Source organism: Chiloscyllium punctatum, chromosome 48 (assembly GCF_047496795.1).
Source record: "Chiloscyllium punctatum isolate Juve2018m chromosome 48, sChiPun1.3, whole genome shotgun sequence".
Taxonomy (NCBI): Eukaryota; Metazoa; Chordata; class Chondrichthyes; order Orectolobiformes; family Hemiscylliidae; genus Chiloscyllium; species Chiloscyllium punctatum.
The window spans coordinates 57,027,462-57,046,801 of NC_092786.1; the positions used below are offsets into that span (position 1 = coordinate 57,027,462).

At 41.9% G+C, this 19,340-nt stretch overlaps 1 protein-coding gene across 7 annotated transcripts in view; it reads right to left on the minus strand.

The window, feature by feature from the left end:
* Nucleotides 1–1,337: 1,337 nt before the first annotated feature.
* LOC140469070 (uveal autoantigen with coiled-coil domains and ankyrin repeats protein-like) overlaps nt 1,338–19,340 on the minus strand; it is a 169,377-nt gene continuing 151,374 nt past the window's right edge. For 6 of the 7 annotated variants that reach the window (XM_072565318.1, XM_072565321.1, XM_072565317.1 and 3 more), the window contains 4 exons: nt 14,092–16,806; nt 12,018–12,167; nt 6,015–6,080; nt 1,338–3,508 (listed from right to left, as the gene is read on the minus strand). In XM_072565318.1, coding sequence (XP_072421419.1) covers nt 3,437–3,508; nt 6,015–6,080; nt 12,018–12,167; nt 14,092–16,806 — 3,003 coding nt within the window. In that variant the 3' untranslated portion in view covers nt 1,338–3,436. The remainder of the gene's footprint in view (nt 3,509–6,014; nt 6,081–12,017; nt 12,168–14,091; nt 16,807–19,340) is intronic. The other variant, XM_072565323.1, reaches the window with a different exon arrangement.

Below are 19,340 nucleotides of genomic sequence, written 5' to 3' on the forward strand. Positions count from 1 at the left end.
AAATTGGACCAATTGTACAAGTACTTTTGAGTTGCAAACATGTAAGGAATGTAACATGGAATCAAACCTGGGTCCTTGGCTCTGTGAGGCAGCAGTGCTAACCACTGAGCCACTGTGTTGCTTGGGGAGATGATGCAAATTTGGACACTTGGATGCCAAAGTTCTCCACTCCCTGCAGGCTTTCCTCATCTCTTCAGAGTCTGCTGGAGACTCCGTGATTGAGAGTAATCACAGTGAGCAGTCAGCAATTCCATTATCCTGTATCATTGGTGATGATTTAGGTTACCTTTCTACTTTGAGCAATTCCTATGTTGATAAAATTGGAAAGATTTTCTGCAAGTTTATGTTGCCTAACAATAAACGAACAGTAGCTGTCTTGATAGTCTAGTGCCACAGGTCAGTGATGTATGGGAGGGAGCATTACACCAGACTGGAAGCTCTCCTGTGTTCCTAGCTACATCAGACCAGATACAGCATTCCAAGAGGTGCCGATCAAGGGTGAATATAGTAAAGAGGGAGGAACACAGCCAATAAAAGGGCTGCACAGTGGTTCAGTGGTCAGCACTGCTGCCTCCCAGCGCCAGGGTCTCAGGTTTGATCCTGGCCTCGTGCAACTGTCTGTGTGGAGTTTGCACATTCTCCCAGTGTCTGCGTGGGTTCCCTCTGGGTGGTCCGGTTACCTCCCATGGTCCAAAGATGTGCAGGCCAGGTGAATTGGCCATGCTAAATTGCCCGCAATGTTAGGTGCATTAGTCAGAGGGAAATGGGAATGGGTGGGTTACTCTTTGGAAGGTTGGTGTGGACTGGTTGGGCCTAATCTAAAACAAAAAGGAGACATTTACCAGAGTAATCATCTGGCAATGTTCAAAATAATCAAACAGAGAGGATTGATGCATGATGAAAACCCAGACAACCATCTTCATCTGGAAAAAAACAATCATGGAAAGAGAGCAGTAAAAAAACAGAGATGCATTTTGAATAATGCACAAATTCATTTTATCCAGTCAACACTGGGATTTAAGTCTCATGTTAGGCCAGAACTTTAAGTGGGTGCACATGAATATACAATAGAAGTAGTGATCTAGGTCAAAGCACAGACACCAGCTTCACAAAACTTGAAATCCCTGAAAACAATTTTTTCTTCAAACTGAAGTGTTATTTTCCTGATTACAACCACGGCTTTCATAAATTAAAACCTAGCTTACAATGGTATGGGGTGGGATGATAGCACAGTACACTATAACGAGTCTCAAAGAAACTCAACTATCATTTACAGCTGTAGGTCTATAATTAGATAAATGATATTCATTCACAAAATGATTGTTCCAGTCACAGTATTAATTGTTAACCTTTTAGTGTGGAAGAAGAGTAAAATGTTGCATACTCTCAAACTTAAACAGAAGATGTCTATGTATCCACATTATTCAGTAACAAAAACAGACAGACCAGTCCAGCTGAGAAATATCACTGTAACTCAGTTCTATAAAGGATATATATTGGAAAAATAGTTCTTTCAACTGCATTAATACGTAATAAAATACAGCAGGAACCCAATGCAAATCTACAAATTGCATTAGTTTTTTGCAAAACGAAAGCACGTTGGTTAACTTAGTTAAATTAGAACTGAGACTTGGCCAGCCAAGTAACACTACTGAGAAATCTCTACATTGGAGTTGGCTTCAATCTGGAAATACACCATATGAACATTGCTGTAGACATGCCAAATGTGTTCATTTTGAAAAAGCTTTGCCAAGCCACTTTCACTGCTGTATTAACCCTCTAATTTAAAGTAGGTTACTCCTCTGTCATTATAGGAGGAATTTTCCACAAATTCATTTACATATAAATGCACAAATGGTTGTTCAATGTAATTTCAAGACCTTTTCCAAAAAAATATAGTATACAGGAGATTCTTCTTTGTCATATCCAGATTGCTGAAAGCTTTTCTTAAATGAATGGTCTTTTCCATTCTCCGCTTTCAAACTATATCTTAAATACAGAGTCCCTGAAATTCAGTGGGAAAATAATATTCCAGATCGCCAGCAGATCAATCAGTTTTTTTAATGTCATGTGAGAAAGCACCCACCCCATTTTATCTTCCATGACAGCATTAGCCTTAAGGTAATGATCACCAAGCTTCGATACAAATGTTTGTATGATCTATGGTCTCTTTTTCCCTAAACCTTTGCAGTGAGGAACAGAGACAAACTGGGGCCATTGAAAAACTTCCACACTGTCAGAATGAGATCAGGAATTTAGCAGATGGTGGTCTGGGTGCAATGATGTGTCAGGGGAAATTGAAGATCAAGTTTTGAGAACGAGCAGGAAAAATAAAAACTGCAAATCCAAACTTTAAAAAAAAAAGGCAGAAAATGCAGGAGGAGTATAGCCTGGCAAGTTGGTGAGCAAGCTATTAACTTTCAAGTGTCCTACAGTTGATGGAGAGTTTGAATCAGCTCAAAAAAAAACCCCGCTTTCAAAGAGACCGACATCATGTTGCTCCCAAACATCCTCCAGCATGTTATCAAATTGGGGAAAGTTGCAGGAGTGGGGAAAATAGGGTTGAATTTTTTGAAAAGCAAACTAAATTATCCAGAAAACCAATTCATGAAACAAAAAACTGTGGCAACTGTGTCCCTCCATCCTTCAACGCAGATATGAAGAGTCAGTCTGTGCTGGTAGGTCAAAAGACCTTGGAATAAGTCATTACTACTGATAGCTCATAAAGCACAAAAAGCACATTCTTGCTGTGCTATTGCCATTGCAGTTTTGGACTGGAATCTTTTTTTAAAAGTGTAGACATTCTTAAATTAGTTACAAGTGTGGAAACTTCCTTATGAATTCCCAACTCATTGGACCCAAAGGTTGAAGCGAAGAGGGGTTACAGCATTTGTCTTTTGTTCAAAAAACAACTTGGTTTTAAAAACATTGTTTGTTCAATTTGCAGCAATTTTTCACACAAGTTCTGTAAATACCAGATAATACAATCCTAGTTCAACTGCAGATGCTACACCTTCAGTTGGAAGTCACATGAAAATCTTTGTAGTTGCACATTTCCCAGGTAGAGTAGGTTGAGAAAAGGCCTACGTGGTTAGTGATGTATGTTTATAGTCCAACATGGGTGACATCAGATGAAAAAACTTTTTGTCAGTCTGCAGAATTTATTTTGTGCTGTTCCAATAAGCTAACTTGTTTCTTACACTTCCGCGTTTAAATGAGAACCTGGAATTACCAACAGGTAAGTCAACAGGAATTGGAAATAGCTTAACTTTTTTTGTGTATATAAAAAGTGAGGGGGTGGAGATATTGGAGATAGGGGATTGAGTATCACAGTTGAAGAATTTAGGCCACTGGGATAAATGCTACAGCAAAACTGGAGTAATCTGGTTAGAGTTTTAATACAGCAATAGTAAATAATTGGCCTCCAGGAACTCTGCTAGCAGACAAACTCTTGCCGCATCCGAATAATTTGCAACAAGGCAGCTTGTACATCTTCATCCATGTGACCCTGGAAACAAAAGTGAAGAAAACATTACTTTTGTCCCCCCTTTCTTAAAGTCAGAAATGGAAGAAAACAGGTAAGAGGATGAGGCCATTCATACAATTGTGCAACAAAAAAGGCCCATTCAGGCCACCATGTGCCATGCCAGCTCTCTGAAAGAGCCAACCAATTTGCTCCACTCTCCTGCTCTTTCTCCATAACCCGGCAAGTTCTCACTTCTCTTCAAGCATTTTTCCAATTCCCTTTTGAAAATTACGAATGAATCTGCTTCCACCACCCTCACAGATAGTGTTTATTTTAGAGTAAATTGCGATCTGGAATGCACTATCTCCCCTCGGCTTCTTTGCCAGATTGTTTGAATTCTGTCACATCTGGTTAATCACTTCTTCATCATGTTTACTCTATCAAAATCCCTCATAACTTTGGACATTTTTATTTAATCTCTCCTTAATCTCTTGATGTTCCAAGACACAGAAGACCTGCTTCTTCAGTTTTTATAACCAAAGACCTCCCATAAGACCATAAGACATAGGAGCGGAAGTAAGGCCATTCGGCCCATCGAGTCCACTCCGCCATTCAATCATGGCTGATGGGCATTTCAACTCCACTTACCCGCATTCTTCCCGTAGCCCTTAATTCCTCGAGACAACAAGAATCTATCAATCTCTGCCTTAAAGACATTTAGCATCCCGGCCTCCACTGCACTCTGCGGCAATGAATTCCACAGGCCCACCACTCTCTGGCTGAAGAAATGTCTCCGCATTTCTGTTCTGAATTGACCCCCTCTAATTCTAAGGCTGTGTCCACGGGTCCTAGTCTCCTCACCTAACAGAAACAATTTCCTAGCGTCCACCCTTTCCAAGCCATGTATTATCTTGTACGTCTCTATTAAGTCTCCCCTTAATCTTCTAAACTCCAATGAATACAATCCCAGGATCCTCAGCCGTTCCCCATATGTTAGACCAACCATTCCAGGGATCATCCGTGTGAATCTCCGCTGGAAACGTTCCAGTGCCAGTATGCCCTTCCTGAGGTGTGGGAACCAAAACTGGACACAGAACTCCAAATGGGGCCTAACCAGAGCTTTATAAAGTCTCAGTAGCACAACGGTGCTTTTATATTCCAACCCTCTTGAGATAAGTGACAACGTTGCATTCGCTTTCTTAATCACGGACTCAACCTGCATGTTGACCTTTAGAGAATCCTCGACTAGCACTCCCAGATCCCTTTGTACTTAGGCTTTACGAATTTTCTCACCGTTTAGAAAGTAGTCTATGCTTTTATTCTTTTTGCCAAAGTGCAAGACCTCGCATTTGCTCACGTTGAATTCCATCAGCCATTTCTTGGACCACTCTCCCAACCTGTCTAGATCCTTCTGCAGCCTCCCCATTTCCTCAGTACTATCTGCCTGTCCACCTAACTTTGTATCATCTGCAAACTTCGCTAGAATGCCCCCAGTCCCTTCATCCAGATCATTAATATATAATGTGAACAGCTGCGGCCCCAACACTGAACCCTGCGGGACACCGCTCGTCACCGGTTGCCATTCTGAAAAAGAACCTTTTATCCCAAAAGGTTCCATCTTTGCTATCACAGCAACTGCACTCTGCAAAGCCTTAACATGCTTCTTAAGGCCTAGAACTGAACACAGTATTCCAGCTGAGACTGGACGCAGCAATTTATGAAGATTTGGTGTAACTTTTCAGCATTATGTGGCCCACATTGAGACACATGATAAAGCAGAGCCAGAAGATGGAGTCTTTTGTGATGGTCATCATTTTGCAAAGAGATGTTCGAATGCCATATCACATATCTTAATTGACGCTCCTGGCCAACATCAGAATCTTGCCCAAGAACACAACTGCTCTCATGGACAAACCCAAACCCCTCAGATTAAAGAAAACTACATGGGACCAACAGCATGAGCAACTGGTAAACCTTTACATCAGTTAAACACTAATGGGATCTGGGTTCTGGTGATGCTCATTGAATGAGTTAACATTTTTCAACTGCATTCATTAACCTTGCTGAGAAAATGTAACCAAATAATTTCAAAACATGGACAGGTCTATGAGTAGGAAGGAGCACAGCAGGTCAGGCAGTATCTGAGGAGCAGGAAAATCGATGTTTCAATTTTCAAAAAGTCTGAAACGTCAATTTTCCTTCTCCTCGGATGCTGCCTGACCTGCTGTGTTTTTCCAGCACCATTATAATCTAGACTCACTTTTGCCTACATGAGTAGGAAGGGTTTGGAGGGATATGGCCAGGTGCTGGCAGGTGGGACTAGATTGGGTTGGGATATCTGGTCGGCATGGACGAGTTGGACCGAAGGGTCTGCTTCTGTGCTGTACATCTCTATGACTCTATGACAACAGATTGTAACTCTTTTTACAACACTGGAACAGCTCCAGAAACAAGGTTAAGCAACACAACTTATCCAGTTCTCCCAGTCTGCATTAGCAGTGATTACTTGCACACAATTTCTCTGGTTTTGGCGGTTATTCCACTTTACCTGGGCAGCGTTGAGCAGGTGTGTTCGATAGATTGCAATGACCTCTCGATGTTGCCTGTCAGCATCCTACAGAACAAGGGGGAATGAGAACACCAAAACGTCACAAAATGCTGACTGTATGATCCAGCCATCAGTGCACAGCACAAAAATTATCAAATCACCTCACCTCTTAAAGGGAGGGAACTAATATAATTCACAAAAGGTTTGAAAACAAAATCATAGGACGCATTGGTCAGTGTCAGCTGTGTCTCAGTGAGTGTCATGACGATTCTGGGTTCAAGTCCAACTCAAGGAAGCGGGCATCAGAATAAAAGCTAACAGGCTCAGTCTTCTACTGAACAATCAAGGGTAAGCTGGAGTCAAAGGAGTGTGGGGCAATCTGAAAATGACCCTCCCATTTCCCCAACCACCATCTGCCCCACCAGACAGAGACAGGAGGACATGCATCAGACTTTTCACTCAACAGAGAGCTCTACAGTTGTGAGGGAGCAAGTCATCCTTGATCATGAGGGATTGGCTCAGGTCACACTGAGGGAGATACTCGTTCCAATTAGTCAGGTCCTGTCGGCCCTCTTGGTGGGCAGACCTGAAACACTGCACAGTATTATTTCAAAAGAACAGAAAGGGAGGTAGCTGTCACTTCTTGGTCAATATTTACTTACTTGAAGGAGGAATACGAATTACAGACGAGTTAGCCTGACTCAGGTAGCGGAGAAAATGCTACAGTCTACTGTGCGCTGAGTATTTGGAAATCAGTGGCATGATCAGAGTCAGCATGGATTTACAAAAGGGAAATCACACTTGGCAAATCTACTGCAATTCTTCATGGATGTAACTCAGAATTAACTGGGGAAGCCAGTAAGTATGGTTCATTTAGACTTTCAGAAGGATTTCAATGAAGTCCCACATAAAAGATTAGCACGCAAAATTAAAGTCCATCAGATTGGGGTAGTGCGTTGAAATGGAAAAAACATTGGTTGACAAGACAGGAATCTGGAGGAATAAAATGTTTTTTTCCCCCAATTGGCAGGCAGTGAATAATGGGGTACCTCATGGATCATTGCTAGGACCCCGGCTATTTGTAACATATATTAATAATTTAGATGAGAGAACTAAAAGTATTACATCCAAACTGTCCTGGGGGGAATGTGGTGGTGGGAGGGTGAGTTGTGAGGAGGCTGTGATTTGGACAGGCTCGGTGAGAGGGTAGATGCAGTATAGCGTAGATAACGGAGAGGTTATCCACGTTAGCAGCAAAACAGGAAAGCAGATTGTTAACAGAAAGGCTATAAATTTAGAGAGGGGAATGTTCACCAAGACCCAAGTGTCTTCATGCACCATTTATCGAAAGTAAGCACACAGGTGCAGCAGGTGGTGAAGGCAAATGGTATTTTGGTCTTCAGAATGAGAGGATTCAAGGACACAGAATCCCTACAGTGCAGAGAGAGACTATTTGGCCTATCGAATCTGCACCAACCCTCCAAGGAGTATACCACCCAGATCCAACCCCCATCCTATCTCCCCTAATGTACACAACCCACAGAGACAGGAGTAGAATGTGCAAACTCCATACAGACAGTCACCCAAGGCTGGAATAAAATCTGGGGTCCTTGGCACTGTAAGGCAGCAGTGATAACCACTGAACTGCTATATGGGGTGAAGATGTCTGGCTGCAATTCTCCTGCATCTTGGTGAGACCACACCTGGAATATTACACAGAAGTTTGGTCTCCATCCGAAGAAGGAAGTTCTTGCTATACAGGGAATGCAACACAGGGTTACCAGACTGATCCTGGGGTGGCAGGACTGAAGTAGGAGGTCAGATTGGATCAGTTCAAATAATATTCACTGGAGCTCAGAGAATGAAGGGGGTAATCTCAAAAACCTATAAAATTCTAACAAGACAAGGGGTAGATGCTGGCAGCTTGTTCCGGAGGACTGGGGAGTTCAAAGCTAGGGTCACAGTCTAAGGGCACGGGATAAACCTTTCAGGATTGAGATGAGGAGAAATGTCTTCATCCTAACACAGACACTAGTTGATGCCAAAGCATTATAGGATTTCAAGAAGTTGTATATAGCACTTGGGGATAGAGATCAAAGGATATGGTGGGAAAAAGCAGGAACAGGTTGTTATGTTGCATTATCAAACATGATCATATTGAATGGCAGAGCAAGATCAAAGAACTGAATAGTATGTTCCTGCTTTCTATGTTTCTAGGTTTATCCCTCAACCAACATCACAAAAACAGACCCCTTGGGCACTATGAGACTGTTGTTTGTGGGTTTTCAGTATGCACAATTTCTGCAGGCATCACAAGGAACTGACGCTGCAAGTGACATCCAGACATTCTGGAAATTAATAAATGAAGAAAAACCTGTAATGCAGAGCCCTCGTAAGTATACAGCACAAGGTACTGGAGACCACCCAACAAATGTATACAGCAGGGGTAAAGGTACTAGAGATCACCCAGAGGTATACAAGGGTAAAGGTACTAGAGACCACCCAGAGGTATACAGCACAGTAAAGGTACTGGAGACCGCCCAACAGAGGTATACAGCAAGGGCAAAGGTACTGGAGACCATCCAACAGAGGTAGACAGCACAGGGAAAGATACAGGAGACCACCCAAGAGGTTCAGTCGGGGTAAAGTTACTGGAAACCGCCCAGAGGTATACGACACAGGGAAAGGTACTGGAGACCCCCAGAGAGCAACAAAACTGTAGGCAGCTGAGCTACTACAAGGAGACAGAAAAGACTGGAATAAACAGAGGAAGGAGAAAGCCAGTCAAGACAGCCTCACTATTTATTTAGATAGAGACTGATTTGTACCACCACTCCACTTAACTCCATCTCACGTCCCTCAATAATCTTACTCAAGCAAAGGCTTTCTCTTGACAGCTCCAACAGCCACACCCTTTGGTTACCACTAACTTTTATTTGAAAATCTCCTTCATGATTGCACTCTTTTGGTTTATCTCTAATGAGATTGCAGAAAGAGAGTGAGCAAGAGAAAAAAAATCTGACAGTGAAAGATAATATAAATGCACATATATGCGTGAAGAATAGGCCAATCATCCCTCAAGCATGTTCACCATTCAGTAAGATCATGGCACTGTGACTGAACATCAAATCCACATTCCCATCTATTCCTGATAACCTTTCACCCCACCTTGCTTTCCAAGAATCTATCCATAATATAAAAAAAGAAAAGAAATGGGATGCAGGAAATGTGAAACAATCCCTGTGGTGCACTAGACGTTACACCTTAACAACCTGAAATTTTTATCAACTCTGCTTCCTGTTCATCAGCCAATCTGTACTCCATAACAATATGCTAACACTTCCACCAGGAGCTTTCATTTGTGACAATGAGGATTGATGTGGAAACAGGTCAAGCTGCCATAGCCCCAAAGGATCATAGGAGTGCTCGCTCAGATAGAGACGATGACTGGTGGTGGCGGAGGAGTTGGTCATCACCTCCATCCCCACCCTCATCCACCTATCGTACTCTTTGCTACCTTCTCCGCAGCCCCACCCCCCCTCCCATTTATCTCTCCACCCCAGAGGCTCCCTGCCTCCATTCCTGATGAAGGGCTTTTGCCTGAAACGTCGATTTTCCTGCTCCTCGGATGCTGCCTGACTTGCTGTGGTTTTCCAGCACCACTCTGATGTAGACTCTGGTTTCCAGCATCTGCAGTCCTCACTTTTGCCCAGTTGATCTGTAAGCTAACCCGTTCGACCTGCCTTTGGCCACTATCCCTTAGTACCTTTGCTTACCAAGCATTTATCGATCTCAGATTTAAAATTAACAACTGACCCAGCATCCAGCAATGGTTAGCCCTGCTGCCTCACAACACCAAGGACCTGGGTTCGATTCCAGCCTTGGGTGACTGTCTGCATGGAGTTTGTGCTTTCTCCCTGTGTCTGCGTAGGTTTCCTTCGGGTGCTCCGGTTTCCCATCTCAGTCCAAAGATGTGCAGGTTAGGTGGATCGGCCATGGGAAATTGCCAATAATATTCAGGGATGTGTAGGTTAGGTGCATTAGTCAGAAGTAAATGTAGAATTATAGGGTAGGGAAAGGGTCTGGGAGGGTTATTCTTCAAAGGGTCAGTTTGGACTTGCTGGGCCTAATGGCCTGTTCCCACACGATAGTGATTCTATGCTCACCTGCCATTCATGGAAGAGAGTGCCAAACCTCTCCTACCCCTTGTGTCAAAGTGCTTCCTAACATCTCTCCTGAGCAGTCTGGCCCTCATTCTCAGACTATGTCTCCTAGTTCTAGTTTGAGGGCGGCACGGTGGCACAGTGGTTAGCACTGCTGCCTCACAGTGCCAGAGACCCGGGTTCATTTCCCGCCTCAGGCGACTGACTGTGTGGAGTTTGCACGTTCTCCCAGTGTCTGCGTGGGTTTCCTCCGGGTGCTCCGGTCTCCTCCCACAGTCCAAAGATGTGCAGGTCAGGTGAATTGGCCATGCTAAATTGCCCATAGTGTTAGGTAAGGGGTAAATGTAGGGGTATGGGTGGGTTGCGCTTCGGCGGGGCGGTGTGAACTTGTTGGGCCGAAGGGCCTGTTTCCACACTGTAAGTAATCTAATCTAATCTAATTCCCCAAACAATTTAAACAGATTCTCTTTAGCTACCCTGTCTTTTCCTGTTAATATCTTGAAGATTTCAATCAGATCACATTTTAAACGTCTAAATTCTTGTGAAAATGCCTAATTTGTCTAATCTCTCCTCATAAGTTAACACCTGAAGTCCAGGTGTTTTAATATTTGAAGCAGTGTTTCTCAGGCCAGGGTTTGCTCCTTTAATACTGCCTCAGTCTCTTGAGAAAGTGTAATGGGACACACACACACATACAAATTGTAGTTGCTGGGCATCTCTTATGATGCAGCTCATGGATGGAGACTGCATGCACACATTAACTCAATGGCATCCCCGGTGGACATGCTGCTAAATCTCCATCCATTATTTAACCAGCAGCAGGAGAGCACGGGATCTCAATGCCATTTAATTATTCCTGCAATGATTAACAAATGGAATTTGGCTCTGACCTCGAGTGCATGAAAAACTCTGTGATCCTGAGGGAGGTTAAAACACTTAACATCTTAGCCGCAACACATCCTGAACAGATACGACAGAAGGATTACTGAAATTTGATATTCCTCTGCTGCACATGAATACCAGAAAGAGATTAATTGCTCCTTCACTCTCAGCTTTGAAGATGTGCAAGTGCTGGTTAATGCATTAAATATTTGAAATGTAACACCTTAGGAGGCCGGCTGATTAAAGTTTAATGGCTTTAGGTCCATCCTTATTTAAATAAACAAATCTATTGGAGGCAGATTGCAGCTCCAAAGTAAAACTGCAGTCAGCATACCAAGCAAGCAATTTAAATCAACCTTTTAGACTATTTTACTCATGGTTAAAAAAATGACACGTACAACTATTGCATGGAAAGAAAAAGCGTTAGATGTGAGAGACACCAGTCTAGTAATCCTGGGATTGTGAACGGAGTAGTTACTGCATCCAAAGTAGAATCTGTCAGCACCTAATAGAATCACAGAATCCCCACAGTGTGGAAACAGGCCATTTGGCCCACACCAACCCTGTGAAGAGTAAACTACCAAGACCCATTCCCCTATCCTATTTCTCCACATTTACCCCTGACTAATGCACCTAACCTACTCATCCCTGAACACTATGGGCAATTTAGCATGGCCAATTCACACTAACCTGCACATCTTTGGGTTGTTAGAGGAAACCGGAGCATCCAGAGGAAACCCACGCAGACACGGGGAGAACGTGCAAACTCCACACTGACAGACAGTCGCCCGAGACTGGAATCAAACCCAGGTCCCTGGCACTGTGAGGCAGCAGTGCTAACCACTGAGCCACCGTGCCATCCCATCGTACCACACATTAACTGAGGGATCTTGCTGGATACTCTGAATATTTTGAAAAGATACAAACACTGCGTGTAAACAACTCCTGGTCAACGTACAGCCAGCTGTTGCTGCAGATCTTTGATTTGAACCTGGAGGGCCTCCATCTGTTGGCTTGGTCTCTTTGGGTTCGTGGCAGAGTATGAAAGCTGAGACAGGCCATTTAGCGCCTGTTTTAGCCTCTCCACATCGTTTAACAGCTCAGTGATCTATGACAGAAAAAAAACATCAATCTCCTCAATCCACATATCAAGTGTTCACATCATTAGGCAGAATGGTAAAGGAGGGCACAGTGTGATTGGAAACCAAATATATTTTAAAATGATCCACTGGGGTTAGAGGAAAGTCTCATGTCTACATAGCTCCTTTCACAGTCTGAAGTGTATCACAGCCAATAGAGTACCTTTTGAAGTGTAGTCACCGTTAAAATATAGGAAACACAACCAATTTGTGCACAGCAAGTTCCCACAAGAACGGATGTGACATGGACATATAAATAATCTTTTTTTCTGCTATTGGTTGAGGGATAAATACTGGTGAGGATACTCAGGATATACCCCTGCTCTTCTTTCGGACAGTGCTTCCCTCCATCCCCAGCCCAAAGCAACATGAAGGGCCTCAGTTTAGCAGCACCTTTAAAAGAAACCAGCTCTGACAGTACAGCTCTCCCGCAGTACTATCACTGCAAGTTATCAATTTATGCTGAATTGAAATCTCTAAAATGGGATTTGAGAAACAACAAATAAATTGCAAGCATGGCCTGGCGTAAGAATCTTTCTCTGAAAGTACTAAAATTGTAAACATCTGTAAACGAAGGCTGAGGATAGAGTTCCTGGAGAGGCCGATATGAATCGCCTTTGGAAACACATCCTCAAAATATTACTGACCATTGCATTTACACAGGTCCTTAGTCTGCACTCACTGGAGTTCTCTGACATCTTTGCAGTTTGAAAGAGCAGATATAGTCCCTTTTGGAAGAATGCGAATATTGGGCAATCAATATCTTCCTTGGTTTAGCAACATGACCACCCATATAACAACAGACCAGCTCAGAAATATTACACACTTACTGCACATGTGAAAGCAAGAGCCACTCAGGACCTTGAACTACTTCCCCTCACAGAACAGTCAACGTTCTACTGTACGCAAAGTATTTACTTGCCTATAGTAAATCTAAAGCAGATAACATGGACCCCAATGTGGTCAGCACTGCTACCCTACAGCACCAGGGACTCAGGTTCGATTCCAGCATGGACCACTGTCATATGGTCCTTGCACATTCTCCCTATGTCTGCGTGGGTTTTCTCGCACAGTCCAAATATGTGCAGGTTAGGGCGGACTGACTACGGGAAATTGCCAAAATATCCAGGGATGTGCAGGTTAGTGATGGGAATACAGAGTTACAGGGATAGGGTGTGGGTGCGGGTGGGATACTCTTCAGAGGGTTAGTGCAGACTCTATCAGCTGAATGGTCTCTATATGCAACGTAGGAATCCTATGATTCAATAACCTCCAACGTATCAGTACCGATACTTTGGTAATGTTAATATTCTACCAAAAAAACAGGCAAAATTTGCCTGTTCAAAGATGCATAGAATTGACAAGACAGAAAGTGGTTATTTGGCCCAAATTGTTCTATACTGTGGGAGCAAATTACTATGGCTGCTAGCATCTATACTGAAAATATAAAATGCTGGAAACCACACAGTGTGTCAGACAGCATCCATGGAGAGAGTAAGTTAACGTTGAGCCTAGATGACTCTTCATCAGAGATGAAGTGCTCTATACTGGTATCAACTTTCACAAGCTTCCTCTGATTTACTTTATCTCAACATAAGCTTCTATACCTTTCTCCCTCATGATTATCTAACTTCCCTTTCAATGCATCAGTACTATTTACCCCAACTACCCCTTAATGAGTTCCACATTCTCACCACTCCCTGGCTATTGAATTCCTTCTTTAATTGCTTCTTAGATCGAATTCGTGACTATTGGTTATCCATGGGCTACAGTTTGATGCCCCTTATGGGAATATCTTACTTTAAAATGGAAAGAAACTATTTAGTATCAAATGGAACCCCCACCCTCACCCGCCCACAATGCCCGAAGAGTCATGCATTCCTTTTACTCTACCTTGTTATCCTTGGCCTCAATTTGCTTCGCAGATTCCTGAATACTTTTCTGCAGATCACAAATCGTTGCCATGGAATCATCATATTTATTTTTAAGTTCTTTAATTTCTTGTTCAAAGCTGAAGGAACGCGATTGAAAAGTCTCCTTTTCATCTTTTGCCGATAGTTCTTTCTCTTTGGCACGTAATATTTCAGTGCACATTTGATCCTCCTTCTCTTTCAACTCTGCCAAGTCTTTGTTTAATGATATTACTTGAGCCTCTAATGTACTCTTCACCGTTTCATGCTTTGATAGGTCATTTGCCTCCTTTGTTTTCAGTTCTGTAATTGTCCTGCTCAAGGCTTCAGCATCTGCCTGCAGTTTCGAAATCTCTGTAACTTTTCCTCTCAATTCCTCCTCTCGCTCATTCAGCTGGTTCTTCAGTCTGGTAATATCAGTGTCCATCTTCTCTTTCCATTCTGTATGCTCTAGAAGTGGGAGAGAACTCTTCTTCTGATCGTCTAACTGAAGCAACAGGGTTTCTACCTTTTGCTGCTCCTGTGCACAAGAAGTCTTCATCCTCTCCTTTTCTTTCTGCAGCTCCAAAACTCTGTTGTTCAGCGATGTTTTCATTGCCTCAAACTCTTCAACAGGGATGTACTTTAACTGTATACTCTCTTTTAATGCCTGGATATCTGACTGCAGTTTGGCATTTTCCTTCTGTGATCTTTCACTTTGCAATTCAACATCTGCGCACTTCCTCATCACTTTTTCTACATGCTCATCCTTTTCACCCATGCCATTAACAAACTTGCTTTCCATTTCTTCGTATATATCTTTAGAAACATAATGTTTCTCCAAGTTTTCTTCCAAATGTCCAACTGTTTTCTTCAGCTCTTCAGTCTCTTTCTTGTACTTTTTAGCTTCCTCTTGAAACGCAGAACATTGCTGGGTCTTTTCAGTCAACTGATTCATCAGTTCTTTCAAAGAGATATTAAATTCATTCTGTTTCTGTTCATAATTTTCCACAGGAACATACTGCGAACTGAGGGATTTCTGTAGTATATGAAGCTCATTTGCAAGGTTCATTTTTTCTTTGCGAAGCTCACCGGTTTCTTCTTGAGCTTCCTTGTATTTTGACAAAGCCTCATCAACTTTCTTCTGCTGTTCCTCCGTTCTGCTGTTCAGGGTAGACTTAAATTCTTCATGCTGCTGAAGGGGTATGTACTCTTTTTGCATTCGATCTTGAAGGATAATTAGCTGTTCTTTCAACCGATTTTTCTCTTGCTCACTCCTTGCCATCTCACTCTGCACTTCACTGCATTGCTTTGTTGCTAATGACAATTCATGTGCAGCTTTTTCTGAGGCAGCATTCAGAACCTTTTTCAATTCCTCATGTTTTTCCAAGGGGACATATTGACTTTTCAAAGTGTCTTTCAAAGCAGCAATTTCTTGGAGTACATTTTCTGTCTGCTCCTGTGCCAGGCTATACTTCTGGTTGAGTTCTTCCAACTCAGTCTTTGATTTGCTAACAATGGAATTTAGAGTTGTTATTTCCTTTTTGTGCTTTTCTGGAGGCACATACAGAGTCTGCACATGATTCAGGTTATCCCTTATTGTATTCTTCTCAACTTTTAACTTTTCTGATTCTTTCAAAGCCTCCTTGTACCTTTGTGACACCTTGGAAACTTGCTTGTTCAGGTCTTGTACAGTTTGATTCATTGAAGACTTTAACGAGTCATGGGTTTTCAAAGGTACATACTCCACTTGAAGTTTGTGTTTCAAGCCTTCTAGTTCAGATTTGATGCGAACATTTTCCTGCTGAATAGCTTCATTTTCCTTTTGTAGCTTTTGTTGCTTTTGGGTTATATCAGAAACTTTCTCCCCCTGACTGTCAAAGGAACTCTTTAATGACTGATACTGTTCCATCTTCACACATGCAGCTGCTTGAGCCCTCTCTCTCTCCAGTTCTTTCTGCAGCTGGACAACTTCCTTTTGAGCTCTATTATATTTATCCTTTGCTTCTACCACCTGCTTCTCCTTCTCTTCCAAACCACTGATGAACGAATTCCTCATATTCTCAAACTCTTCAGCTGGTACACACTGCAATATCTTTTTCTCCATGCTCTTCAGTTCATTCTCCATTCCAATTATCTTTCTCTCTGTTTCTTGATTCTTTTGCTCTGACATGGTTAAAGCCTGCTTCATCTCTCTCACCTCCTCCTTGTATCTATCCACTTGCTTAGCCTCACCCGATTCCTGTATTGATAAAACGCCGAGTTTGATTTGGTTTTGGAGCCTCTCCACCTCCGACAATGCTTCCTCGTGTTTCGATTTCACATTCTTCAACTGAGTTTTGAGTTCATCCACTGCTCGATTGTTTCCTGCAGAACCTTGTTTTGAAAGGTGATCTTTGAGTGCGTTGACATGAGCTTGCAGGAGCTTCACTTTTCCTTCCGATTCAAACATTCGCTTTTGTACTTCACTTAAGGCATCTTCCAGTTGCCTGATCTGCTCTTCCGATTCCTGTTTCACACGCTTGCACTCGTCGTTCAAGACTTCGCAATGTTTATTCCTGTTCAACAACTCCAGTTGAAGGTTGTTTACCTCCTTCCTTGCCAACTCAAACCTTTTTCTCGTCATTTCCAAGTCCTTTCTCAAACTCTCATTTACCTCAGGCGTGCTTTGAAACGGTGCTATCACCTCACTTGATCCAACAGCCAACTTGGAAGGATGCTGAAAGAAAAATAGATTAATACAACAATTAGCAAAAACAAGAAATTAAACTAAACTTTAAGAGATTACTTTGTTCATTTTCATGTGCAATTAGAGGTGCTGCCATGGGCCCAAGATCTCGATTTTTTTTAAGGTGAGACAAAGATTTTCCTTTGTAATGAACTGCCAGTCAGCAAAATAGTAATTTCTGAGAATGAGAATCTGGTTACACCAACAATTGCAAGTCTGAACTGCAGAACTTTTAAAAGCAAAACACTTTACAATCTATTCAGGCATTGACTTCAAATCAACACCCAGCTCCCAAACCTAATTTCTATCCCTCAGATTTCACTCTCATGGGTACCTCTCCTTGCCTTCTGCACCATCAGCAACAATCTTTTAGTCATTGTTTAATTTGGTGAATGGGAGCCAGTGTTATAATGCAAAAGAGGGTCATTCAGCCCTTTACAGCTGCACTAGTTATCATAGTTATAGAGTCTCACAGCACCAAAACCAACCCTTTGGTCCAACTCATCCAAGTTTCCCAAATTAAACTAGTCCCATTTACTTATGTTTAGCTCATATCCCTCTAACCTTGCCTATAAGTGTATTTTAAATGTAACTGTATCCACATCTATCAATGAGCATTATGAATTTGATTCAATTTTCCTGCTTCTTTTCCTTATTCTTTCACTTTTTTTCCTATTCAAATCATCCAATGCTCTTGCCAATGTTTCACATGGACCTGCCTCCAACACCTCCAGGCAGTGCACATCCAAAGCCCTTTTAAGCTTAGGTCACATATTCTGTGTTTACAAATCACTTAAAATCTGTGCCCGCTCATTCTTGATTCTTTCACAAGTCGGAACAGATTTTCCTGAACTACACCTCACATGATTTTGAAAACATTATCACGTCTACTTCTAGCATACTTCTCTCCAAGGAGTACTGTTCCAGTCTCTCCAATCTGTCCTCATAAATGAAAGTCCTCTTCCCTGGAATCATTTTTTGTAAGGTACCATCTACTGAAATTGTAATGAACCAGTCCTTTATTATTGCATGCCTATTTCATACTGTCTGTTTTCTCATAAGCAGGTTCATTATCTTACAGTCATTTCTTCAGATTTTAAGAACCACCTTTGAAACAAAAGATTTGATATTTTCAAAATTTTCCTCATAGCCAATCCTCTTGGCTGTTGTAAAGCAGTTCAAAACATATAATCGAGAACACAGACTTAGTGGTGGAAACATGCAACTTATCCAATGAGCCTCCACTTTTGCCCTCACACGTTGCTTTTGGTGAAAAGGCAAATGTGTCTTAAGAATGGAAAACAACATAACAAATGATCACATCCATCAGGAAATTGTTCGCACAAAGCAACAAAAAACTTCATATTTTTATTTTGACCAGATAATGGCAAGAACACAAAGGTATTATCCAAACTGTCACTTTGGGAGAAATCCCAATTATGATTAAGTAGGAAATAGCAACTTCAACAATTTTTAAATGAAAAAAAAACTAATAAATACTTCATTAATAAAGGAAGGAAGGCTGCTGAAGTGAATTTGTTCAAGAAGTATTTATAAAGGAAAGAGTATTGACACCAAGGAGATAGTTGGAAAAGAGGAGTTTGTTGGACCTACCATCCTCAAACAAAATGCATTTTTGTTTTTGCAAGGTACATGTTGGAAAGAAGTGTCTTAGTTGCAGATTGTTTCGTGTGAGGCCAGAACACAAATATAAAGAGAGACATAACACCAGTGCTTCACCAGAGGCTCACTGATAATGTTACCTAGTATGGTGACAAAATGTCTGAAAATGAACCTTCCAGCTCAGCGAGCAAATTTACATCCAGAACCTCAACCTGAGCTACAAATCTTCTCAAAATATGCTAACATTACACAACAGCAGATTAAGCTTTGTTTTAGGATATTATTCAGCATTAGTATTGACTAGAATTTGGAATCCCTTCAGCTTCAATAAGTGGGACTGTTAATATCTCATTCCTGATTAGCATTTGAGATCAGCGTCAGCTCGTCTTTATTTTGTTTCCAGATCTTTACAAGAACAGAGGAAACCTCTCCAGAGTAGAAACCATCCTCAGAGTGTACAAAGCAATACGTGCTACACATAAATTTAACCTCATAAGATGCTCGACTTCAGATTAAGAAGTAAATTTACAAACATCAACTTAATAAATTGAATAAACCGCAAGTGATTAAGTATTTCACCAAGCTGAAGTGTAAATATTTATGCACTCTAAGGAGCACAATATAAAACAAGATTGAAAGTGATTAACTGTTCTATGAACCCAGGGAGAAGTGGTGGCTTTGTCATAGTCTCTCTGGACAATTAATTCAAAGGAACAAACTCCTGCTCTTGTGGGGAGGGGTGTTCAAATCCCACCTTGGCAGCTGATCAAAACTTACATGTGATCAAGAAATCTGCAATTGAAAGCCAGTCACAGCAATGGCAATCAGAAGCCATTACTGATGGTCACTGAAAACCCGTCAGACTCTCTAATACATTTTGGGGAACAAAATCTGCCCTCCTT